Source organism: Haemaphysalis longicornis, unplaced genomic scaffold, assembly GCF_048455015.1.
Source record: "Haemaphysalis longicornis isolate Haplotype H1 unplaced genomic scaffold, Haemaphysalis longicornis Haplotype H1 scaffold_8, whole genome shotgun sequence".
In the NCBI taxonomy this organism is placed as follows: Eukaryota; Metazoa; Arthropoda; class Arachnida; order Ixodida; family Ixodidae; genus Haemaphysalis; species Haemaphysalis longicornis.
In genome coordinates, this window is record NW_027526445.1 from 46,228,087 (window position 1) to 46,255,166 (window position 27,080).

Sequence of the window (27,080 nt, forward strand, 5' to 3'; positions counted from 1 at the left end):
TTTGAACGCTCGAAAAGTTGACGAGCAAGTCGAGCAATTTTCTTCTAGTATGCAAGAAGGTATGCGCAGATTCATCCCGCGTAAGCGGCCCAGGAACTCTAAATTCCCCGCTTCGTTTTCAAGTGAGCTCCGCGTGGCCTTGAAACATAAGAAGCGTGCCCATCGGAAGGCACGGCGGACAAATAGTGAGTCATGGCAACAGCAATTTGTCTATTACAGGTCTTTGTGCAAAGTGCTCTATAAGCGGGATCGGTTACTGTACATCTCTGCTGTTGAAAATGATGTTACGCGGAGTTCCAGATGCTTCTGGCAGTACGTCCGTTTTCGCTCCGGCACGAAGAGCCGAGAACACATCAGCCTTCTTGATGAAAAGGGAAATGATATCGCTTCTGTTGCCGATGCATTTGCTGAGCACTTCAGTTCAGTATTTGGACCCAATACCCTCTCCCGCGCCCGCGAACTGTCTTCTTCGAATTTCTGTATCACCCTTATATCCGAAGAAGACGTTCTCAAGGCACTCAAACAGCTAAAGCCATCTCTTTCCTCTGGTCTGGATGGAATTCCCTCCGCACTACTAAAAGCTTACGGGGTCATACTAGCTCCGATTTTCGCTTCTATATTTAACAACTGTATAAAATCATCTACCTTTCCGCGCCTTTGGAAAGTCGCGCGTATTGTTCCTGTGTTTAAGTCTGGTGTGAAAACAAAGGTAGAAAACTACCGGCCAATTTCTATCCTCTGCTCGGCAAGCAAACTGTTCGAATCAATTTTGCACGTAATTTTGTCGAGTAGTTTCAAAAACATCCTCCTTCCAGAACAACACGGTTTTTTATCTGGCCGTTCAACTACTACAAACCTTGTGTCTTTTATGTCCTTTGCCTCGGAAGCTGTGCATGGGCGGGGTCCGCTCGATACCGTGTACTGTGACCTCAGCAAAGCGTTTGACGTAGTTGACCATTCCTTGCTTCTGCATAAAATGTCTACTTATAACATTCCAGTTTGCTTCGTGGAGTTACTCAGCAGCTATCTTCATAATAGGTCATGTTTTGTCTCTGTTAATGATAAAGAATCTGCTGCCTACTATGCTTCCAGTGGTGTGCCTCAGGGATCTGTTCTGGGGCCTCTTTTGTTTTCTTTGTTTGTTAATGACGTCTCAGCCTCTATAAATCACTCTTGTTTTCTGTTATATGCTGATGACATCAAAATAGTTAAAGAAGTTACTAGCGCTGAAGATTGCATAGCTCTTCAATCTGATGTGGATGCTTTTAGCAACTGGTGCTCCGCGAACAAACTTGCTCTTAGTGGCACTAAAACGAAGGTTATGTCCTACACTCGTAAAACAAACCCCATACTTTATCCGTACGTTGTGAAAAGTGTGCCACTACCGCGTGTATGTAAAATATCTGACCTTGGAGTGGTATTTGACAGTGCGCTAAACTTTTCTGCTCATGTGGATTCTATCTCTAAGCGCGCCCTTCGCCGCTTGGGGTTTGTCTGTCGAATGTCAAGAGAATTCAGCAACCCTGTCTCATTACTAAAGCTTTATTTGTCTGTTGTCCGCCCTATTTTAGAATATGCCTCTGTTGTTTGGAACGGCACGTGCCAGTCGAACAGTAATATACTTGACAAAGTGCAAAATAAGTTCATATCTATCCACAAACATAGTTTCGCCCGCCACAGAGGCAATGGTTCAGACTTTTTTACTTCTAATCCTCTCCAAAGGTTGAAGTCCAGACGAACCAATGCTGACCTAATTTTTTTTATTTAAACTTGTACACGGGATTATTTCTTGTTCGGAGTTGCTTGCAAATGTAAATTTTAGAGTACCGCCGAAACTTACCCGTAAGTCTCCTATACTTCGTACCCGTAAGACATGCAATAAACACTGCACATTGTACCGCCTTCAAGAAACATACAATCTCTACTCCCATAATATTGACCTGTTTCATACACCCCTTCGGTCTTACATGTGCGACCTTCTGACTTCTGTCTCTCCCCGACTTGGTTCCGACCAGTTTTAATTCTATTTTCATTGCCCTATTTTCGTTTATGTTGCTCGCCTTTGTTACTGTTCCTACACATATATATCTATATCTGCCCGTTTGTGTAGTCAAATTTTTATGACACTGTGTTTTATCGTTTCGCGATTGTTCAAACTTTAGTGTGCCGAAATCATTGATTTTGTTAAATGACCTTTATTCTTCATTATAGTTTTTTCTTCGCTTGTATTTTGTTGTTCTTCTCACGTGTGGATGTATTTGTGTCGTCGTCTGTCTTTTTCTTCAGTGCGCCAGCACAAAGGCTACGGCTGTACCTGGGCACTATAATAAAGAGATTGATTGATTGATTGATTGATTGATTGATTGATTGATTAGCCTTGATTGATTGATTGATTGATTAGCCGTAGCCTTTGTGCTGGCGCACTGAAGAAAAAGACAGACGACGACACAAATACATCCACACGTGAGAAGAACAACAAAATACAAGCGAAGAAAAAACTATAATGAAGAATAAAGGTCATTTAACAAAATCAATGATTTCGGCACACTAAAGTTTGAACAATCGCGAAACGATAAAACACAGTGTCATAAAAATTTGACAACACAAACGGGCAGATATAGATATATATGTGTAGGAACAGTAACAAAGGCGAGCAACATAAACGAAAAGCTTTCTGGGGTCATGTCCGTGCACAAACTTCCAAAAACAACCCTGGAGATATTAACCTCATTGACAAGAGGGGTGACAGCATTCCTGACGTTCCTAATGCTTTTGCTCAACAAATCAGTTCAGTATTCGGCAAGAAAAGTGCAGCCTGCCCCCCTCAAGTGTTTCCGGGGTATGATAAAAGCTCAGAATGTTTTATTTCGGAAAGTCTTGTATCAAGAGCTCTAAAGCGAGTTAAGCCCTCATTTTCGTGCGGCCCTGATGGCATTCCTTCGACGGTATGAAGGCGTTTGGGGATCTTCTTGTTCCGGTCTTGGCGCGATTATTTCGAACGTCACTCAATACCGGCAAGTTCCCTACTCGTTGGAAGACTGCGCGGGTTGTTCCTATATTTAAGTCAGGGTCAAAGTTAGACCCCACAAACTACCGCCCGATTTCTATTCTCTGCGCTGCTTCAAAACTCTTTGAGACTGTACTACATACAGTACTCTCTTTCAGCGTAAAAACTATATTATTACCTCAGCAACACGGCTTTTTCGCTGGGAGATCGACCACCACTAATCTCGTCAACTTCATGCTGCATGCTTCGGAAGCTGTGCAAGGGAGAGGTCAACTTGATGTAGTCTACTTTGATTTAAGCAAGGCTTTTGATGTCGTCTGCCACGAGCTCTTAGCCAAAAAACTATCTGAGCGTGATATACAACCATTCCTGATGTCTCTTATATGCAATTATCTATGTGATAGGTCATGTTTCGTGCATGTAAATGGACAGTCTTCTCTTTCCTATGAGGTCACCAGTGGTGTCCCTCAGGGCTCAGTTCTCGGGCCACTTCTCTTCTCAATCTTTATAAATGATGTCGCGACAATATTTAATGATTGTAATTTTCTTTTATATGCCGATGATGTAAAAATATTTAAATCTGTTTCCAACTCTGCCAGCTGTTCCGCTCTCCAGAGAGCAATCTCGTCCTTCTCGCATTGGTGCTCATGCAACAAACTCCTCATTAATACATCTAAAACTAAGGTAATGACATACACAAGAAAGACTGACAACATCTTGTTTCCCTATAACATCAACAGTGAATTACTCCCACGTGTGGTAGAGGTTAATGACCTAGGCGTCACTTTCGACAGTAAACTGAGCTTCTCTCCACATATTCAGGTAATTACTCGTAGAGCTCTTCGATCGCTTGGCGTTGTCTGTCGCGTGTCCAAGGAGTTCAAGGAGCCGATTTCTCTTCTCAAGCTCTACACAACTATATGTCGTCCTCAGCTTGAATATGCATCTGTTGTCTGGAACAGCACGAGTAAAACAAACCGTAAGCTTGTAGAAAGGGTCCAAAATAAGTTCATATCTATCTTCCACCATCGCTTTGGCGATAGTAGTAATTATAACCCTGGATCGCCCTCTTCATTGACGCTATCATGCTTAACTTCCAGGCGGAACAAGGCTGATATTCTCTTCCTCTTTAAAATTATGCACGGCATAGTGTCTTGTGGTGAGCTGCTACAACATGTCCGTCTTTATGTGCCGCAAAAGTGGACCAGGAAACATGATACCTTTTGCAACTCCAATTGTCTGCGTGTCTTGTGCCCTGTGTGCCGACTGCAATGCACGTACAATCGGTACTCGGATTACCTTGATATATTTAATGATTGTCCTACTCTGTTTCGCAAACATGTCTGTGAGTTTGTATTGGCGTAACTGCCAACTTTTCTTATTCTGCATTTGTCTTTTATCCTTGAGTTCATGCACTTGAATGACTTTCATTCCGTAACTTCAACATAAGCTATGCTTTCGTTTTTTTTCGTATTTTATTTTGTATTTGAGAGATGTGTACATTATGTTTCGTGATTCTGTTTCCGTGCGCCAGCACAAAGGCCCCCCCGGCTGTTCCTGGGCACGCAAATAAATGATTGATTGATTGATTGATTATTATTATTATCTTTTTTTTTCTGGAATTTGGTTTCTCTGCGGTTGTGTCTATCAGACTGATAGCTGCCTATTTTTGAAACTGTTTACTGCCATTTGTTCTTCTTATGATTTGTCTCTACACTCTTGCCGTTATTTTTGTTGTATTACTGTCAAACTTTGTTGCTCTGCCTGTCGTGTGGCCTTTACGACAGGCAGAGCAACATAGGCATCTTCTTTTTTTATTTTTTACCTGTACCCAGGCTCCGCCTGTGCTTTATTTCTGTCATTTTCACTACTTCAATTTGTGTGTGTCTTGTCGCTTGTTTGTTTCTTGCTATATGTTTCTTGTATTTTGTTGTCATGTAAATACCCGTGCGCCAGCACTCAGGCCTATGGCTGTTCCTGCGCACGTAAATAAACATGATTGATTGATTGATTGATTGATTGATTGATTGATTGATTGATTGATTATTATTATTATTCAAGAGGTTTTCAAGAGACTTCCAGGCTCCTCATTCGTTCCTAAAACTTTTTATGGCACTTTGTATTCCTCAACTTGAATATGCCTCTGTCATTTGGAATGGAACCTGCACATCTAATTGTCAACGTGTAGAGCGTGTACAGACGAAATTTTTATCCATATTTATGCATTGTTTTCCCTCTGAGCCTCTCCCGATAACTGTCTCTTTAAGTTACCGGCGCACCCGTTCAGATCTTGTTTTCTTATATAAACTGCTTCATGGTACAATTTCATGCCCGGAAGTGCTTGCAGCAATCGGGTTTCGTGTTCCGAAAAAAGCAACAAGGCTTAACCACCCTTTCCACACAGCTGCTCAACTTAGCAGATGTTCTCCTCTTGATAGACTGCAACGCCTATATAACCTTCACTCAGGGGAACTTGATATTTTTTGCCGTCCCCTTGGGGGGTTTTTGTCCGGGCTGTTAGCCGTGGCGCACTAACTTCATTTCGACAGTTCTCGTGTTCCTCAGTTATTTTCCGCTTGTGTATATTGTTTCCACAGAGTCTGTTATCATTTGTTCATATATGTTGTTAGTGCTGCGGGCGTAATCGTTGTATGTACTATGCTACACTTGTGTAGTCAACTCTTCATACATATGTTTAAGTGGCCCGGGCGAACCAAATGTTATAGAAACAAATGTTTCTATAACTTATTAGTTTATGTGAATAGTTACAAACATTTCCTGTACTTTGTTTCATACATTTTTGTGTAATTGATGCTTCAGCCGATTGCTATGGTCATTGTACGCTGTGTTTGTGCAATGTACCATGACTTCGTATAATGTAGTTTGGATACCACTTTTAATTTTTTTCTCTGTCGTATTCCAGTTTATTGCTTTTCAATCACCCACATTTTTTCCTGGTTTTATATGTGTCAGCCGCTGATGTATTTCAATGCGGCATTTTTTCTTTTTTTTTCTCAGTGCGCCAGCACCAAGGCTTCGGCTGTTCCTGGGCACTATAATAAAGGTTGATTGATTGATTGATTATTACTTCATTTCGACAGTTCTCGTGTTCCTCAGTTATTTTCCACATGTGTATGTTGTTTTCACAGAGTCTGTTCTCATTTGTTCATATATGTTGTTAGTGCTGCAGGCGTAATCGTTGTATGTACTATGCTACACTTGTGTAGTCAACTCTTCATACATATGTTTAAGTGGCCCGGGCGAACCAAATGTTATAGAAACAAATGTTTCTATAACTTATCAGTTTATGTGAATAGTTACAAACATTTCCTGTACTTTGTTTCATACGTTTTTGTGTATTTGATGCTTCAGCCGATTGCTATGGTCATTGTACGCTGTGTTTGTGCAATGTACCATAACTTCGTATAATGTAGTTTGGATACCACTTTTAATTTTTTTTTTCTGTCGTATTCCAGTTTATTGCTTTCCATTCACCCACATTTTTTCCTGGTTTTATATGTGTCAGCCGCTGATGTATTTCAATGCGGCATTTTTTCTTTTTTTTTTCTCAGTGCGCCAGCACCAAGGCTTCGGCTGTTCCTGGGCACTATAATAAAGGTTGATTGATTGATTGATTGATTGATTGATTATTATTATTATTATTATTATTATTATTATTAGGCGCCATCTTGCGCCGCAAGATGGCGCCTAGTGCGGATTTCTGTATTTTGTGCTCCCAGGCTTTCTTCGGTAAGCAAAAGTTTTTCCGGTGTGCCGCCTGTAAAAAACGTGTGCACGCGAAGTGTGTTGCGTGGCCGGACGCGGAGCTGCAACTTCTGAAGTCTGGTGCCCGGCCGTTCAAATGCAATCTGTGTGAGACGGCCGAGGCCGCGGCTAGGCCTAGCGTAGCCAACGACGACATCGGCCCGTCCGCAAGCAGGGCTCCTTCCCCCTCCCTTCGACGAGACTCACCGGCAGTCGTCAAGAAAGCCCCGCCGCCGCCGTCCCAACCGGTTGACCTTGGAGGGGAAGCGGCCGGTCTTCGCGCACTCCTCATCGACGCGCTGGACGGCATTTCTTTCCTCAGCGACCAAGTGGCCCGGCTGCGGGAGGACAACGACCTCCTACGCCGGGAAAACGCGCAGGCTTTCGACTGTCTCCGTCAGGGGAGGGAGGGTGACCGCGGCCATTATGCGCAGGTGGTTGCTTCCTTGCGAGCGGAGGTGTCCTCCTTGCGTGCCCAACTACTTCACCACCCCGCCGTGTTGCCGGAAGGAGTGCGTCACAGATCAGGGCAGCCTTCTTTTGCCCAAGCTGTAAACAAGGAAGTGTTGCCTTCGGCTACGTCTGCTCCGCTGCAGTCGGTGTCTTCGGCTTCTCCTGCACTGCCTCCTACTCCGTCCCAACTTTCCCCGGTGCATTCTGCGCCTGTGCTTGACTGTCTCCCTCCTACTGTTGAGAAGAAGCGTCGAAGCCGGGCATGTGTAGGTGCATCGGACACATGTGGACTGGTAGTCGTTCCGCAGCCGAAGCGCCCCAAAGCAATGTTCGTTTCAAAGCTTTCCCCATCCACCACCTCTGCTAGCCTTAATGCCCATCTGTTAACCTTAGGTGTCTCGCCCTTGAACTGCCGACGACTGAAAACTAAATTTGAAACGTACGCATCCTTTTATATTTCCGTCAGTGAAGAGTTTTTCGAGCGCTTGAATGACCCCGCTGTTTGGCCGAAAGACTGCCTCTTTAAGGAGTTTCGAGGCATGTTTCGCGAAGGCATGCTTCACAGCTCTGAGCGCACCACATCAGAAAAAGAATAATGACTAGTTTAGATGTTTTTTATCAGAACGTGCGAGGTCTTCGAACTAAGGCGACTGAATTTTTTGGTAATGTTCTGGCTTCTTGCTTTCCGTTAATAGCTATATCTGAAACTTGGTTGTGCCCTGATATTCTATCCAATGACTATTTTCCTCAAAATTACCATGTATATCGTAATGATCGTGCCTTAACTGGATGCAAACAAAAGGGGGGCGGGGTACTTCTCGCAGTTAACAAATCTCTCCCGTGTGTGCTACGTAGCGATATTGAAAACGCAGGTGAGTCTTTATGGGTCGAAATTCATATCTCTAAAACTGAAAAACTTCTAGTTGGTGTTTTTTACGTTCCTCCTGATGTAGTTCCTGACGCGTTCAATAAGTTAGTCTCCTCCATTGAACAGGTGCTCACTACTCATTGCGACCTCAAGGTCCTCCTCCTTGGAGATTTTAACGCTCCTGGCGTTCAGTGGAGCCACCTCACCTGTTCCCACTACAACCACCACTTTCAACAGAAGGGTAATAGGTTACTAGATTTTTCGTCTTTCACTTCCATGGCACAGCGTAATCACATAAAAAACTGCAGTGGAAACATTCTGGACCTGTGCTTTTCAAACTTCGATGGCGTTAATGTGTCGCGCTCTGATTGTGCTTTAGTAATACCCGACAAATATCATCCTCCTCTTTCTATTTCCTGTTGCCTTCCTACAATGCTCCACCATTCTGTAATTTCAAGCAATGCGCAACCTCGCTACGCTTTCGCCCGGGGAGATTACGTTGGGCTGTATGGCTACTTTTCTGCTGCCCCTTGGTCAACAGTCATTGACCACTCTGATGTCAATGAACAAGTTGACCGTTTTACTGAGATTGTGCTTTTGGGTATGAAGAAATACATCCCGCAATATTTACCAAAGAAGTTCAAGTTCCCACACTGGTTTTCTTCTGAATTGCGGGATGCCCTGAAACTCAAAGAACGCGCGCACAGAAAGATGAAGCGCTCTGGTGCGAATCAGTTCGTTCAGGAGTTCCGGCGCCTACGTGCCCTATGCAAAATATTGCACAAACGTGATCATGCTTTGTACCTGGCGTCAGTTGAAGCTAAAGCAACTCATCAGCCAGGAGCCTTCTGGAAGTACATTCATTCTAGATCTAGTACAACGAAAGAATCTATTCGTCTACTGGATTCCAACGGCGATGAGGTTGCAGATGCGGCCGACTGCTTTGCTCGTCAGTTTTCTTCTTTGTTTGGGCTTAGCGGTGGTAGTGATGACGGCAGCGTCTCTTGTCACCAGGACGGTTACTCCGCTTGTTTCCAATTGGATGAGAACATCGTGCGGGCCAGCATCAAGCGGCTAAAGCCCTCGTTTTCTTCTGGGCCAGATGGTATTCCTGCTGCAATTCTAAAAACGTATGCAAATATATTTGTTCCTGTGTTCACCTCAATATTTAATAACTGTCTCCGGTCTGGCACGTTCCCTCGATCATGGAAAATCTGTCGTGTATTCCCTGTTTTCAAGTCAGGCCCAAAAACTGACCCCATGAACTATAGGCCAGTGTCGCTTCTTTGTTCTGCCTCTAAAATATTCGAGTTATCTCTTCATAAGGTCTTGTCTTTCTCACTTAAACACGTCCTCATTCCTAATCAACATGGCTTCATGCGTGGTCGCTCAACTTCCACAAACCTCGCATGCTTCATGGAGCAGGCTGTCCCAGCAGTCATTGGTAGAAGCCAGCTTGATGCGGTCTACTGTGACATGAGCAAGGCCTTTGATGTAGTCAACCACTCGTTATTGCTTGCCAAGCTCATTCTGTTAGATGTTCACGCTTCCTTAGTGGGTCTTATACGTTGCTATCTCCAGGAGCGATATTGCTATGTAAGTGTTAATGGTCAAACATCATTTAGGTACAAAGCAACCAGTGGTGTACCCCAGGGCTCCGTTCTGGGCCCCCTTCTTTTTTCCATTTTCATTAACGATGTTGCATCTGCCATTAAAAATTCTTCTTTTTTGTTGTATGCTGATGATGTGAAAATCTTCAGAGAAGTGCGTAATGTTCAGGACTGTAATTCTCTTCAGGCTGATATCGTGTCATTCCATCGTTGGTGCACCAAAAACGACTTAATTTTGAACCCCTCAAAAACGAAAGTTGTTTCCTATAGTAGGAAAACTCAACAGCTGCAATACTCCTATAAAATAGCAAGCACTGCACTGCCGAGGGTGACCGAAATTCGGGACTTGGGAGTACTATTTGATTCTTCTCTGACTTTCTCTTCCCACGTTACACAAATTACCGGACGCTCTCTTCGATGTCTGGGTGCTGTCTGCAGGTATTCTAGAGAGTTTAAAAGTCCTCTTCCTTTCTTAAAGTTGTATTCGGCTCTGTGCTTACCTCTTCTCGAATACGGTTCTGTTGTTTGGAATGGAACTTGCAAGTCCAATAGTGACCGCATCGAAAGGGTTCAAAATAAGTTCCTTTCTATCTTTCGGCACCGTTTCCGTCATGTACAAGAAGACGCAAACGGCAGCATGTCTTGTTTCAAAAGTATTCCTTCCCTTTGGTGTCGACGAATGAGAGCTGACATTATCTTTCTTTATAAACTTCTTCATGGTGATATTTTGTGTGATGACTTGGTTGCACTTATCAATGTCAACTTGCCGAACAAACTTTTCCGAAGATTTCGAACTTTCAGAACAGATGCTTTAAGTAAACGATGCTCGTCCATCTGCAGAATACAATGTGCATATAATGAATATTCCGATCGTCTTGATATATTCCAGAGCTCTTTGTCTTTGTTCTCTAATGAATTGAAAACTGTTGTAGCTTAAGTGCCTTTATGTCATTTATGTGCCGTATTTCTGTTCCGTATTTATTTTATGCAAATCATCATCTTGCTTGTTTGTTTTTCACTTTTCCTGATTTTGTGTTGCTTGAATTTCTGTCGGTTTAGGTGTCAGTGCTTGTAACGCTGAACTTCGTTTTTCCATTTTGAAACTTCCTAACATTTTGTTACAAAACCTTTGTTTTATGTGTATAATCTATCTCCGTCATGTGCATTGAGTATTTGCTTGGGTATTTTCAATTTTTCACGTGCCTTCAACGTTTTGCTGGCCGGGTGTCATGGCTTCTAACACTAGGCTTCCTTTTTTTTTTGCTGTTTTGCTTTCTGGGATCTCTGTAACTATTTTTATCTTATTGTTTCTTTCATATATATGGTTTTCTGTGTTGTGTTGTCTTGATTTTAGTTTGTTTTTATGAATGCTTGTATATGGTGTACCAGTACCAAGACCCTAGGGTTGTTCCTGGGCACCAAAAATAAAGATTGATTGATTGATTGATTGATTATTATTATTATTATTATTATTATTATTATTATCAAATTATCAATTATCAGTGAACAGCCTATTGAAAAATATATTGATGTCTATCACTTATGGATTGCCGTTGACAGATGTGCAGGATATATTCAAAACTTTTAATTTGCCGTCATTTGATACTTTATTTATTGAAACAGTGGTTGTTAAACATTTTTGGTTGCCTGATTTTAAGCATGAAGTCAAGTCTGCCCGGCCTGTAAGAAATCAGCCCCGCTTTTCAGTCCCCCGCTCCCGTACGTCGTATGGTATGGCACGTAGAAGTGTTTATGTCCCAAAATTATTTAATGATTTACCCCAAGAAGTCCTTGCTGCACAATCAAAACAACAACTTAAAAAAGCCCTGTTGACCTTTTGTTAATTCATGTGCCTGACATTTTGTTTGACATATACAAGTATATATGCGTCTTGTATTTATGGAAGTGCGTACTAATGTGGATTCTGATATCTTTTCTGTGAGGATTTTGTTATGTTCTGCTTACGCTCTGTTTAGTCAATTGATTTCGTAAATATTGTTGTTCGCATGTTGGTATTTCCATGTACTCTATTGCCTTCTTTTTTCGCTTCGTCGGCTTGCCAGGCCTAGTCACACAAGCCTATATTGGCTTCGACAGGCCTGCCATTTTACTTTGTAAAGAGAAGGACAATAAAGAATATTATTATTATTATTATTATTATTATTAAATACACCAGTACCAAGACCCAAGGGTTGTTCCTGGGCACCAAAAATAAAGGTTGCTTGATTGATTGATTGATTGATTGATTATTATTAGTAAACTGAGCTTCTCTCCACATATTCAGGTAATTACTCGTAGAGCTCTTCGATCGCTTGGCGTTGTCTGTCGCGTGTCCAAGGAGTTCAAGGAGCCGATTTCTCTTCTCAAGCTCTACACAACTATATGTCGTCCTCAGCTTGAATATGCATCTGTTGTCTGGAACAGCACGAGTAAAACAAACCGTAAGCTTGTAGAAAGAGTCCAAAATAAGTTCATATCTATCTTCAACCATCGCTTTGGCGATAGTAGTAATTATAACCCTGGATCGCCCTCTTCATTGACGCTATCATGCTTAACTTCCAGGCGGAACAAGGCTGATATTCTCTTCCTCTTTAAAATTATGCACGGCATAGTGTCTTGTGGTGAGCTCCTACAACATGTTCGTCTTTATGTGCCGCAAAAGTGGACCAGGAAACATGATACCTTTTGCAACTCCAATTGTCTGCGTGTCTTGTGCCCTGTGTGCCGACTGCAATGCACGTACAATCGGTACTCGGATTACCTTGATATATTTAATGATTGTCCTACTCTGTTTCGCAAACATGTCTGTGAGTTTGTATTGGCGTAACTGCCAACTTTTCTTATTCTGCATTTGTCTTTTATCCTTGAGTTCATGCACTTAAATGACTTTCATTCCGTAACTTCAACATAAGCTATCCTTTCGTTTTTTTTTGTATTTTGTATTTTATTTTGTATTTGAAAGATGTGTACATTATGTTTCGTGTGTTTCTGTTTCCGTGCGCCAGCACAAAGGCCCCCCCGGCTGTTCCTGGGCACGCAAATAAATTATTGATTGATTGATTGATTGATTGATTGATTGATTATTATTATTATTATTATTATTATTATTATTATTATTATTATTATTATTATTATTATTATTATTATTATTATTATTCTTTCTTCTCAAATGTCGTTTCTTCTTGCTGGCCTATAATTATTCTAACAGAAATTTGGTTGTGCCCGGACATAAGTTCCAATACCTTGTTCCCTCCGCATTACCAAGTTTTCCGGCATGACCGTGACCCGTTGCACGATAAACAACGGGGCGGTGGTGTGCTTATTGCCCTACATGACTCCATCAAGTGTAAACGCCGCCTTGACCTTGAATTAGAGAGTGAGTGTATTTGGTTAGAGGTGTTTTGTGATCGGGGTGAACGGCTCTTAGTGTGTACATACTACATTTCCCCCAAGACACATGCCAGTGAGTTCAGAAATATCCTTAACACAATCGAAACTACAGTAATATCTCACAGTGATCACCATTTCCTTGTCACTGGGGACTTTAACGCACCGGGGATTTCTTGGGAGACTCAGCGGGTCAGTGAGGTGTCTCACCCAATATCTCCGAAGTGTGACTTTCTATTTGATTTTATTTCCTTTACTTCCTTGCAGCAGTGCAACCTCATTAGGAATTCATGTGGGAACGTCTTAGATTTGTGTCTGACTAGCTTGGAAGCTGTCGTCGTCTCGCGCAGTGATACTAACCTTGTAAAACCGGACAAGTTTCATCCGTCATTACATATTTCGTTGCATAACGTATCTCTCCTCCATTACAGTCCCCCTGTTTGCACACCAGGAAGCAGTAGTTACGACTTTGCTCGTGGTGACTACATTGGTTTATTTCACTTTCTTAGTAACACTGATTGGTCACCAATCGCTAACCTCAACGACGTTGATGAACAGACCGATTTTTTTACTGAAGTTGTTCACGATGGCTTGAGGAGCTTTGTTCCCCGAAAATTTGAAAAGAAAGGCAATTTTCCGCGTTGGTTTTCTGCTGAACTTAAACGAGCTTTGGGGAGGAAAAATCGAGCGCACAAGCAAGCTAAGAAAACGGGGCAGGAAAGGTGGCAGAATGAGTTTCGTCAACTCAGATCTCTTTGTAAATGTCTGGTTAGGCGCGATAGGTCGAATTACATTGCCGCGGTTGAAGCTGATGCAACACGCAATGCTAAAGCTTTCTGGGGCCACGTCCGTTCTCAAACATGTAAAAATTCACCTGGGAACATTAACCTCATCGATGAACGAGGAGAGAGCATATCGGACGTTGCCAATGCCTTTGCGCGACAATTCCGTTCCACTTATGGCAACAACAGTGCAGCTTGCCCCCCTCCACAATCTCTAGGTTACTGTAAAAACTCAGAAGTGCTGGTTTCGGAAAGTCTCGTTTTGAAAGCTCTGAAACAATTGAAATCGTCATTTTCATGCGGCCCTGACGGCATTCCTTCTGCCGTACTGAAAGCGTTTGGTGATATCCTAGTTCCAGTATTGACGTGTATATTTCAAACTTCTTTCAAGTCTGGCAAGTTCCCCGCTCGTTGGAAGAATGCAAGGGTTGTTCCTGTATTTAAGACAGGTTCTAAATTGGACCCCACGAACTACCGACCGATATCTATTCTATGTGCTGCTTCTAAATTGTTTGAGTCAATACTGCATAAACTACTCACATTCAGTATAAATACCACATTAATACCTGAACAGCATGGTTTTTTCGCGGGCCGATCGACCACTACCAATCTCGTCAACTTCATGCTGCATGCTTCGGAAGCTGTGCAAGGGAGAGGTCAACTTGTTGTACTCTACTTTGATTTAAGCAAGGCTTTTGATGTCGTCTGCCACGAGCTCTTAGCCAAAAAACTATCTGAGCTTGATATACAACCATCCCTGATATCTCTTATATGCAATTATCTATGTGATAGGTCATGTTTCGTGCATGTAAATGGACAGTCTTCTCTTTCCTATGAGGTCACCAGTGGTGTCCCTCAGGGCTCAGTTCTCGGGCCACTTCTCTTCTCAATCTTTATAAATGATGTCGCGACAATATTTAATGATTGTAATTTTCTTTTATACGCCGATGATGTAAAAATATTTAAATCTGTTTCCAACTCTGCCAGCTGTTCCGCTCTCCAGAAAGCAATCTCGTCCTTCTCGCATTGTGCTCATGCAACAAACTCCTCATTAATACATCTAAAACTAAGGTAATGACATACACAAGAAAGACTGACAACATCTTGTTTCCCTATAACATCAACGGTGAATTACTCCCACGTGTGGTAGAGGTTAATGACCTAGGCGTCACTTTCGACAGTAAACTGAGCTTCTCTCCACATATTCAGGTAATTACTCGAAGAGCTCTACGATCGCTTGGCGTTGTCTGTCGCGTGTCCAAGGAGTTCAAGGAGCCGATTTCTCTTCTGAAGCTCTACACAACTATATGTCGTCCTCAGCTTGAATATGCATCTGTTGTCTGGAACAGCACGAGCAAAACAAACCGTAAGCTTGTAGAAAGGGTCCAAAATAAGTTTATATCTATCTTCAACCATCGCTTTGGCGATAGTAGTAATTATAACCCTGGATAGCCCTCTTCATTGACGCTATCATGCTTAACTTACAGGCGGAGCAAGGCTGATGTTCTCTTCCTCTTTAAAATTATGCACGGCATAGTGTCTTGTGGTGAGCTGCTACAGCATGTTCGTCTTTATGTGCCGCTAAAGTGGACCAGGAAACATGATACCTTTTGCAACCCCAATTGTCTGCGTGTCTTGTGCCCTGTGTGCCGACTGCAATGCACGTACAATCGGTACTCGGATTACCTTGATATATTTAATGATTGCCCTACTCTGTTTCGCAAACATGTCTGTGAGTTTGTATTGGCGTAACTGCCAACTTTTGTTATTCTGCATTTGTCTTTTATCCTTGAGTTCATGCACTCAAATGACTTTCATTCCGTAACTTCAACATAAGCTATCCTTTCGTTTTTTTTGTATTTTGTATTTTATTTTGTATTTGAAAGATGTGTACATTATGTTTCGTGTGTTTCTGTTTCCGTGCGCCAGCACAAAGGCCGACCCCGGCTGTTCCTGGGCACGCAAATAAATGATTGATTGATTGATTGATTGATTGATTGATTGATTGATTGATTGATTGATTGATTGATTGATTGATTGATTATTGTCGTGCAAACGCCTTAGGACCAAGTACGACTCCTATTCTTCTTTTTGCGTAACTGTTAACGAGGAGTGTTTTAGGCGCCTGAGCGACCCGTCTATGTGGCCAAAAGGCTGCCTTTTCAAGCCGTTTCAAGGCAAGGTCCATCCTGGTATGCTGCAAAGCTCTGAAATAACTGAAAATGATCAGTAAGTACGAGAGTTTCGACATATACTATCAAAACACTCGAGGTCTACGAACTAAGTCCTCTGAATTTATTAGAAATATTGTATGCTCTAAATTTTCTGCTGTTGTCATTACTGAAACCTGGCTTTCCGATGATATCTCGTCTTCCGACTATTTCTCTTCTAACTATCAAATCTTTAGAAGCGACAGAAAATTAACTGGACCTAAACAAAAAGGTGGCGGGGTTCTCGTTGCCGTTGATCATTCAGTGCAGTGCATGCGGCGTGCTGACCTCGAGACCCTAGACGAATCAGTCTGGCTTGAGGTAGGCCTCACGAAGGGCGAGAAGCTACTCATCGGTGCATTCTATATATCCCCGGATGTATTACCTTCTGAATTTAATCGAACACTCACATCCATAGAAAATGTCTCAAATGCACACTCCAACCATAAGCTCATCATACTTGGAGACTTCAACACCCCAGGTATTCGCTGGAACAGTCTTTACTTTGAGCACAAAAACCATTATGCAGAGCAGAAATGCAGCATGCTGTTAGATTTTCAGTCGTTCACCTCCATGCAGCAGTTTTGCCGCATAGAAAACTCTTGTGGTAATGTTCTAGATGTGTGCTTCTCAAACTTAAAAAACGTACAAGTGTGTGCCTCCGAAATATCCCTTGTGCACCCCGACAAGTTTCACCCCCCTCTTATTGTCTCTGTCTCGGTCGCGACCCAGCATCGCTCTGGCGGTGTTGACAATTGTTCAGTCCCGCGATATGCTTTCAAGCGTGGAGATTATGCTGGGCTGTATCACTTTTATTCATCTGCTGAATGGTCTAGTTCGTCAACATCATTGACATCCAAAACACTAGTTTTGGATGTCAATGATGTTGACGAACGGGTTCGACGTTTTACCGAAATAGTCAGAAGTGGCATGGAAAAGTATATTCCCTGTTATAAGCCTGTTCCTTCCAAATTTCCCCACTGGTTTTCTAAAGAACTTCGAAGTTCGCTTAAACTTAAGGATAGCGCCCACAAAAAGGCCAAGCGTTCTGGGCTTGACAAGTGGAAAGCGGAGTTTAGTCGGTATCGCTCGCTTTGTAAAATCCTCTACCGGCGTGACCACCAGCTCTATATAGAATCGTTAGAGGCTGCTGCGTCTCAGAAACCGGCTGAATTCTGGAGGTATGTACGCGGCCGTTCTAAGGCGTCTAAAGAACACGTTAGCCTGCTTAATTCCGATGGTGAAGAGGTTGAGGATGTTGCCACCAGTTTTGCTCAGTACTTTCATTGTGTCTTTCAACTGCCAGATGGCAACGACGAACGCCTATCGTTTAAAACTCTAATTTTAACACACTTAGGTTCGATGAAAAAATTGTCAATTATAGCCTTCAACGGATGAAACCATCATTTTCCTGTGGTGCAGATGGAATTCCAGCAGCCCTCATGAAGGCTTATGGGAACATTTTTGTGCCTGTCTTAACTTCCATTTATAATAACTGCTTACTTTTAGGTAAATTTCCTCGTGCATGGAAGATCGCTCGAATTTTTCCAATATTTAAGTCTGGTTATAAGTCAGCCGTTTCTAACTATCCCCCGATCTCACTCCTTTGTGTCGCCTCAAAACTCTTTGAGTCAGCTCTGCACAAAGTTCTTGCTGCTTGCGTCAAGAACGTTGTGATACCAAATCAGCACGGCTTTTTCTCGGGTCGATCGACGGTCACAAATCTTGCAAGCTTTATGACACAGGCTTCGGCTGCAGTTTGTGAAAACGGCCAGTTGGACGTTATTTATTTTGACCTCAGTAAGGCGTTTGATGTGGTGAACCATCAGTTATTAATTAACAAGCTTGCTAAGTCCGGTGTAGACGCAAGCCTTGTTGCCTTGTTGTCCAACTATCTCCTTGACCGGTCCTTTTATGTAGATGTTAACTACAAAAAGTCTAGTGTTTACCCTGCAACAAGTGGTGTACCCCAGGGTTCCGTGCTGGGTCCATTATTGTTTTCTGTCTTTATCAATGATGTTTCAACAGTGTTAACAAACTCTTCTTTTCTTCTCTATGCTGATGATGTCAAACTATTTAGGCACATTAGCGGTGTTCAGGACTGCTGTGCCTTGCAGAGGGATGTGTCGGAATTATCGGTCTGGTGCAGGAAAAACTGCCTAATTTTAAACCCCACTAAAACAAAGGTTGTCACCTACAGCCGGAAAACCCACCGTCTGCTGTTTTCCTACAGTATTGAGGGAGCTCCTCTGCAAAGGGTTGAGGAGATTAGGGACCTAGGGGTGCTTTTCGACAGTACCCTCTCTTTTTCTCCTCATATTAGGCTCATCACCCGGCGAGCACTCCGAAGCCTTGGAAATGTGTGTCGGATTACAAAGGAATTCTCTTCTCCAGATCCATTTCTAATGCTATACAATGCAATATGTATACCACAGTTAGAATATGCTTCTGTTGCCTAAAACGGCATCTCCAAATCTAGTAGTGAATTAATAGAACGTGTGCAGAAGAAGTTTTTATCCATATTTAAGCACCGTCATCACAATCACAGTTTTCATCCTGATTCTGACTTATCCATAGTCCCTTCCATCCCTTCCTTGAACTGCAGACGTATGCGTGCAGACCTTACATTTCTTCACAAAATTGTTCATGGTGACCTTTCTTGCGCAGACCTGCTTAACTGTTCAGAGTTTAGTGTACCACAAAGGCCCACCAGGTCGCATCGCCCGTTCTTGACCGCTGCGCGCAACTCCAATCATTCTCCTGTGCGCAGAATACAGAATTGTTACAACCGCTTCTTTGAACGCCTTGACATCTTTCAGAAATCCTTTACAGTTTACCGTACAACGCTGTTGAATACAGTATGTTAAACACCTATGATATGTCTGTCGTTCTTTCTTTTCTGGAATTTGATTTCTCTGCGGTTGTGTCTATCCAACTGATAGTTGCCTATTTTTGAAACTGTTTACTGTCATTTGTTCGTTTTTTCATTTGTCTCTACACTCTTGCCGTTGTTTTTGTTGTATTACTGTCAAACTTTGTTGCTCTGCCTGTCGTGTGGCCTTTACGACGGGCAGAGCAACATAGCCATCTTCTTTTTTTATTTTTTACCTGTACCCAGGCTCCGCCTGTGCTTTATTTCTGTCATTTTCACTACTTCAATTTGTGTGTGTCTTGTCGCTTGTTTGTTTCTTGCTATATGGTTCTTGTATTTTGTGTATTTTTTTTTTCATGTAACTACCCGTGCGCCAGCACTCAGGCCTCTGGCTGTTCCTGGGCACGTAAATAAACAAGATTGATTGATTGATTATTATTATTATTATTATTATTATTATTATACTCTGGTATTATCCTCCAAAATTTTAGGGCTAGTTCAAAAACGCTTAGTGTAAGTAACCGTTCCTATAAGCCTTGACGATTAAAAGGAAGCAAAAGCCTTTTTGAGTTTCATGCCAGCCAACCTGTCGCCTTTTATTTTTAAAATTTTGTGGTTTTATACAAGTGCGTTTTCTCTCGGTGTCTGAATAGTTTTACGAAATGTCGGCCACTTTCATTTAAAACATCCTACATAATGTAATATTTAAAGCAGGAACATGTTTTCCGAGAAAGAGTAACGGAACGTGAAGAGAAACTCATAGAGAACATTTTACGCCATCTATAATGTTTGTATACGAGTTAAAATCTAAACAATTGCTTATTTAGGCGTTCCATAAAACCGTGCCCTTCTGTCGCTGGGCTGTTTTGACGCTGTGCTGTTTTGTCAATGTGCCCTTCCGTCGCGTGCGCTTTTGACGCCGTGTTGTTCTGTCGCATGTTGTTTTGTCGCGTGCCCTTTTGACGCCGTGCTGTTATGTCGGTGCTGTTCTGCCGCGTACACTTTTGTCGTGTGCTGTTTTGACGCCACCCCTTCGGCTATACCTCCCATTATCTTTGCAGGAGACTTTAATTCCCGCCACGTTACTTGGGGCTTCCGGACGGATTCTTGCGGTAATCGCTTGTTGGATTGGGTTACAGATAACAACTTAACATGTATAAGGGACAAACGCAATCTGTTATGGATTTAAATATATCTTCTCGAGGAGTTTCCGTGCCTTCTTGGTCGACCGTTGATTGCGGGTCGAGTAGTGACCACATCCCAATAGCTTTTGACATCGGGTGTCCCACCTGTTTAATTAACCGCCAGAGCCGATCTTTTGTTAACTATAAAAGGTTTCAAACCTCTCTGAAGGAGTCCCTGTTCTCTCTGGCCACACAAAATGAAGCTGAATGTGCGTGGACAAGCCTTTGTTCCGCCCTTTCCACTTCAGCTCAGTCGTCATTATTTGAAGTGATGTCGAAGAAGTCAGTATTGCCTAGTCCCTGGTGGGACGAAGAATGTTCCCGCAGCTTTAGACGTAGAAAGGCGGCCTGGAAGAAACTATGCCAGAACCTATCCCCGCTTAACTGGTGCAACTACCAGTATTTTTCAGCGGTATTCAAACGAGCTGTTTCTAATGCTAAACAGACCTATGACACAGATCGATCTTTGTGTCTCTCCAAGCCTAACAATAAGCGCGCGCTTTTTCGCTTTCTTGGATCGCGGAAAGCAGTACCCTCTCCAGATAATACAGACTCTGTGGTGCTATCTTCAGGTGAACTCTCAGAGTCCCTAGAGTCGATAGCTGATGGGCTTCAAGCTCGTTTTTCGTCATCCTTAGCGATGTAATTTACTCCGCCAGACGTGGTAGACGACTTCATAGAGGTAACGCTCTCAGAGCTCGCTGAGGTCATGACTAAATTGACTGCTGCAGCTCCTTGCCCAGATGGCATTACAACTGAAATGCTGAAATTATTATTTGACGACGCTCCCAATCATTTACTTAACATGATCAATTATTCTATTAGGCATGCATGGATCCCCGATGTCTGGCGTCTCGCCAAAATACTTACTGTACTTAAGAATGCTAGTCAGGGCCTCTTGATTGAAAACGTCAGGCCTATTGCGTTGACATCTAACGTGGTTAAATTAATCGAGCGGATTTTGCAGCAGCGCATAATGCAATTAGTGTCCAGTTCTAGAATCGTTAGCCCAAGGCAAATTGCTTTCCGCCCTGGATGTTCGCTTTGGAGTGCGCGTATGGACCTTGAAAGCCGGATTAAACTAGCCCGTCGCACTAACCAGTTTTCAGCCCTAGTAACCCTAGATGTAGGAAAAGCTTTTGATAGCGTCGAATACCCTGTGTTGTTGTCCCGGTTACAAGTCTTAAACTTCCCAAGGTACATCATAGCTTGGATTTGTGAATTTCTGAGAGACAGGCAGTTCAGTTGTGTAAAATTTAATGTTACTTCCTCACAGCGGCCACAGTCTAGGGGTGTACCGCAAGGGGCGGTCCTTTCCCCTGTTCTATTTAAGATCCTTGTAAGCGCTATTCCGGTGGTTTCTGGTGTCTCTATATATGTATATGCCGACAATATTGCGTTTTTTGCATCAGCACCTGACATTCAATCTCTTTACGAATTATTTCAGTCATATCTGAACATTATTGCCTCCTGGTTGGACAGTATTTGTCTCTCTATGAATGTCAACAAATGTTCCTTATTAGTTTTTCCGATCTCAAGCCCTGTTAACATTACTCTGCGTTACCGACAGTGCATAATTTCTCAGGTTCCTTCTTTAAAGTACCTCGGGATTATTTACACCAGTGAACTTGACTGGACTCCACATATAGCCCTCATTGAGGCCAAAGGTGCACGTGCTGTTGGGATGTTGAGACGTCTCAGTCATAGCAAGAAGGGCATGAGCAGAGAGACCCTTCTCATGATATACAGAATGTACGTTCTCCCCATTTTAGAGTTTGGGTGCGTGTTATTCGCTGGGTGCGCCGCGTATAAGCTTCATCGTCTGGTTATTCTGGACCGCCTGGCTCTTCGCTGCTGCTTAGGGTTGCCTAAGAATGCAGCAAATGCAGTAGTTTACTTGGAAGCGCGCGTTCCTCCTCTGCTTAATAGGTTCCGGATACTGACTGTTCAAACTTTTCTGAGAGCTTATAGCTCTGAGGGGAACAGGGAGCAGTTTATCTTTATTGCAAAACCAGGTGCGTTTATGGTGCACCAATGGCCCAGGTCCTTATGTCCACAAAGCCCTTTGGTACAGAGCTTCCTTTTTTTATTGGGTGTAGCAATAAATCAGGTTATTCCATATACTGACAGAAGTTCACCTCTTTCTATCAATTTCGGAACATTTTCCCCAAAATGCTAAACTTTTACCAGCCCGGCTGCTCAATCGTCTTCTAGAAGATTATTTGGCCTCCATGCAGCCAGGTGCTATATTTTTACAGATGCCTCTCAACGAGAAGGAAAATCCGGTATAGGAATATTTTCCCTTTCCCTTAACTGGACCTTTTAGGTTCGTCTGGGTGATTTTATCCCCATATTCTTCGCGGAATTCTTGGCAATGGTCCTGGTGCTACGAAAGCTGGATGTATCAATTACATCTCCAATGATAATTTCCGATTCTTTTTCTGTATGCTTAGCCCTTTCTTCCCCTAAAGACACTCCCCTTCTGCGGACGTTTCGGTCACTCCTGCCACCTCACTTCACTGAAATTAACCTTCTTTGGGTTCCTGGTCAGGCGGGGATCCCATTCAACGAGGCTGCCGACTCTCTAGCAAGGATAGCACTTTCTGGGCCTCTAATAGACGTCGTAGAGCCGACACCTTTAATAACAGCAGCTAGGTACCGTAGGATGCTGAAACTCCAGGAACAGCAAGAATCGGTTTTATTATCATTAAGAGATTTTAATCATCTTAAATTCTCATGGAAACCTGAATGGTGCGCTTCACGCAACTTAGAGGTGGTTATTACAGCCTTACGTTGTCGAGTACCCAAGTTAAATAGGTACTTACACAGGTCTCGTCTGGCGCCAACAGCTCTGTGCAGCTATTGCAACGAAGACGAGTCTGTCGAACACTACCTTTTGACGTGCCGACGTTTTTCTGGACTGAGACGTCAGTCCCTGGAGGTGCCGCTTTACACTTAGGGGATATCCCTAACAGTGCCGGCTATACTATCGTTCGGGGCATCCGAAACGGGGTTCTGCCGCCGGGATGTATGCTCTGCCCTCCTCCGCTACAATAAAAATTCAAAACGATTCTTTTTATGATAACGATTGGTCACCCTCGCTTTGATTTTTCAGGATTTTTTTTTTCTGAAAACTTTTTCCAACTGGTCTAAATTATATTTCCTAAGCGTCTCGTGATTAGATAAGAATTCCATTTATTTTGACCATCCTCTGTTGATTGACCGATCTCCTGATTGGGTATGTGCCATCCCTAAAGGCGCAACCACAACAACAACAACAACAACTTGGTGAGCGTACCAGGGTCCCCGTGCCGTGCTCACGCCGTCGGGGCAGCAGCCATGAGGGGTGGTGTGGCAGGAGCAGCCGGCAAAGTCGGGACCCTGGGCCTCGGTCTTGTTGTCCTGGCAACACCCAAACTTGGTGTGGAAGCAGCAACCCTCGCCGCCGGGACCCAGGACGAAGGAGGCGTTGTCCGCGCAGCAGCCGTATAGGGACTCGCTACAGTTGTCGCAGCCCTCGAAGCCAATGCCCGAGGCCGGCGTCAGCCCGTCAGGGCAGCAGCCGAAAGCCGTGCTCTCGCAAGCCACCACGCAGCCGACAAAGTTCTCGCCCTCTGCCGCACTCAGGCCACCGGGACAACAGCCAAAAGTGGTGTTGGTGCAGTTTGTCTCGAACCTGCCGAGAATAAACGAGACAAAGCTTGTTAAAATTGGTGTCGTTCGCAACCCTTCTGGGCAAAGTGTTCGATCCCTGCACTTTGATTGAAAATTACCTCAGTGTCTGATGCCATTTTGGCACTCGAGATTGCAGATTGTACATTCCGTGGCTCACACTTGTCAAAACTGGCATTTTTCATTGTCACAGCTGAAAGCAGCCATTGTATCTAGTATCAATGCACAGTACAAGATAAAGAAAAGCAAACAAACAAGTACTGTACAAGAACCAGGGGCAGAGACAAGGGGGAAACAAGATGAGCCTCCCTGTTTCCCTCTTGGCTCCGTCCTCATTTTTCACCCAGTCGTATTTGTTTGTTTGTCAGTCGAGAACCAAGTATCCAGGAACCAAATCCTAAAAAAGGGCCTTTGGGAGCTGGCATAACCACTCCCGTTTGACCCTTTTCTTACAATTCTCCAATGTACTGATGTCGGAGTGATTATGTTTTGTTTACAAAAGTTTCTGATTTCCTTTCTAAACCTGCCTAGCCCTTCATTGGCGTCAATGACACATTAGCAACCGTTAGACACACACCCATAGCCAGGCATTTTTTTGACAGGTAGTTATTAATCGCACACCAACCACCATTAGGCCATGCCTCCTGATACACGAATTCAGGTAGACCTTTCGGTGAAGCTTCAGACCTCAGAAATCATTCTGGACCAGGCTGTGAGCCCAGCGATAGATGCTTTCAGTCAGAACCTCTCACCCTTCGCAGCCTTCGAAGTTGGGGCCCTGGGCTGCAGTCACTTCGTCGGGGCAGCATCCAAACGTCGTGTTCGTGCAGTTAAAACAGCCTTCGAACTCCGGTCCATCGGCCGCAGTTTTTTTGTCGGGGCAGCAGCCGAATGCGCAGTGATCACAGGTGCATCCCTCAAAGCTGCATGCAAAACGACAAAACACCCCAAAGCATTCTAACCCCACCACGAAGCATCAAGAATTCAAAAAAACTAACAAACAAAAAACGAATCAAGGTTTGCAACGTTCTGTGTTTCTAAATAACTTAAGGTTTAATAACTAAATACTAATCTAAAACTGAACTAAAACTAAATTAAAGTGGTAGATTATATTACTATATGAAAGAAATGAAATGGTCTCAGGAACACAAAATCTAAACCGAGTTTCTCAAATATAAGACTGACTGCGAATAGGTAATATTGCACTGACAAGCTGTTGATTCAATGTGACACCTTCCTGGAAAATTAAGTGAAGAACTGTTTCATACACGATAAGCCTAATAACTCCATCAGAAGTGAAAAACTAGAGGAAGATGTGCGGAATGTTGCGCACCTGTTGCATCTCTTTACCCATTAAAACTTTACAAATAGCAAGTCATAGATGATAAGTTTTAAACTTGTCTTAGTGCTTGACAGTAGCCAAGCTAGCCTTCTACACTGGCTCAACATGAGGATGAAATAAAATAATTGGACGCCTATATCTAAATCATGAGAGCTGGCGAGACATGGCGCTTTTAGACGGCATAGCTCATGAGAATGACATGATTGGCAGAGGTGACAATGGCCAGCCATATATGAACGACCCGTGACAACACTTACCCAGGACCCAGTGCAATGGTGACATTGTCCGGACAGCACCCGTGCCTAGTGCCGTTGCACAGGCAACCTTCTGCACTTGCCGCCGTCACGTTGTCTCGGCAACACCCAAACTCAGTCACGACACAGCAGCCTTCACCGGAAGCACCAAGGGCAAAGGTCGTGTTGTCCTCGCAGCAGCCGAACAGCGAATCCGAGCAATTCCCGCAACCTCCAAAGTCGGGTCCCTTGGCCGCCCTGATCTTGTCCTGGCAACACCCAAACTTGGTAGCCTCGCAGCTACCTTCCGCACGCTCTCCGGACACCTCTCCCGTCGCTGTACTGTAGCCATCTGGAACGCACCCAAAGGACGAGTTGGAACCATTGCGGCCACCTTCGAGTCGTGGACCGCTCGCAGCAGTCACGTTGTCTCGGCAGCATCCAAACTCGTACAAGACGCACCAGGTTTCACCAGGGGGGTCGAGGGCAAAGGTCGCATTATCCTCGGCCCCTAATACCTTCACACACGCGGTAGAGCACAAAAATAAAAAAAAACTAGAAATTATAGTTTTGAAGCCCCGGAACCAGTTCAGAACGGTTCCTTCGATTCGTTCCGGTTCGGGTTCAGTTCCAAACTGGCGGAAAAAAATACGGGTTTGCTTCGGTTCCGGTTTTCTGTCCGGTTCCGGTTCCAGGTGGACACCCCGCTTGTGACCCCCGGGCAGAAGCTCATGCAGATCTCCTTCGTCTTGAAGCGGGTCCTATTAACTGTCTTCGCAGCCGGTGTACACAAAGGGCAGGCCGCGGCGCGTCTCTACGTCGTAGAACCACCGGGAATGCCCCTGCTGGTATCGGCTAGGGGCCACCTTCTTCTTGCACACCTCTGCAAGAGGTTTCATGGGTTTTTTTCTTCCGTAATGTACGGGGCATGCCGCGTGCACCTCGTGCCAAACAAAAATCTCTCCCACAAAATTTCAGGCGTAATTGGCTGTTACAGCCTCTCACACATGAATGGAAGATACCAAGTGCAGCTAGCAGGAATCGCAAACAAAAAGTGCAGAAGTAACAACTGCTTCCCCTGGGTCAGGGACGTACCCAGAGGGGGGGCCCGGGGGGCCCGGGCCCCCCCCCCCCCGAAATTTTTTGGGCCATACCCCCCTTTCCCGCGCCACCTTTCATTGTCCCTCGCACACATTCTAAAGCGGCGCCATACAAATCCTGGGCTTGATAGCTATTTGAGGCGCTTTTTTTTTCGGAATGAGCCAAATCCACCTAAGGGGAATTTGAGGGGGAAAAAACGAAAGTTTGGAACCGGACCTAAATGCATGCTGTCAAAACTATTAAATGGCATGTTACACATGTCAGCTAGGGGAAATCTATAGCGACAAGTAATTAATAATTATGCGGAGAATTTGAGCAATATTAAGATAAGTTCAGATTTGGCTCGTACTCATTTGAAACAGACAAGTTGCTGCGGCATTCTTATGAAAACTTTAGAATCGACTTTCAAGAACGGTACGATACAGTTTCAAGCAAAAAAGGCAATAAACATGCAACAGAGCTTAAAAAACAGCTCTTTTTCGAATGGCTCCGTAGGGTACTTTTTTGGACACGCCTGAAAACACTCATGAAGCTCTTCATTGCCTTGCCATAAATTTCCAAAACGCTTTACAAGAAGCCTGCTCAAATCATCTT

At 43.7% G+C, this 27,080-nt stretch overlaps 1 protein-coding gene across 1 annotated transcript in view; it reads right to left on the reverse strand.

Moving 5' to 3' along the window:
* LOC144148277 (uncharacterized) overlaps positions 1–27,080 on the reverse strand; it is a 288,013-nt gene that overhangs the window by 144,742 nt on the left and 116,191 nt on the right. The window contains exons 11-13 of the mRNA XM_077679836.1: positions 25,410–25,737; positions 24,563–24,733; positions 23,437–23,814 (exon numbers count right to left, since the gene is read on the reverse strand). Coding sequence (XP_077535962.1) covers positions 23,437–23,814; positions 24,563–24,733; positions 25,410–25,737 — 877 coding nt within the window. The remainder of the gene's footprint in view (positions 1–23,436; positions 23,815–24,562; positions 24,734–25,409; positions 25,738–27,080) is intronic.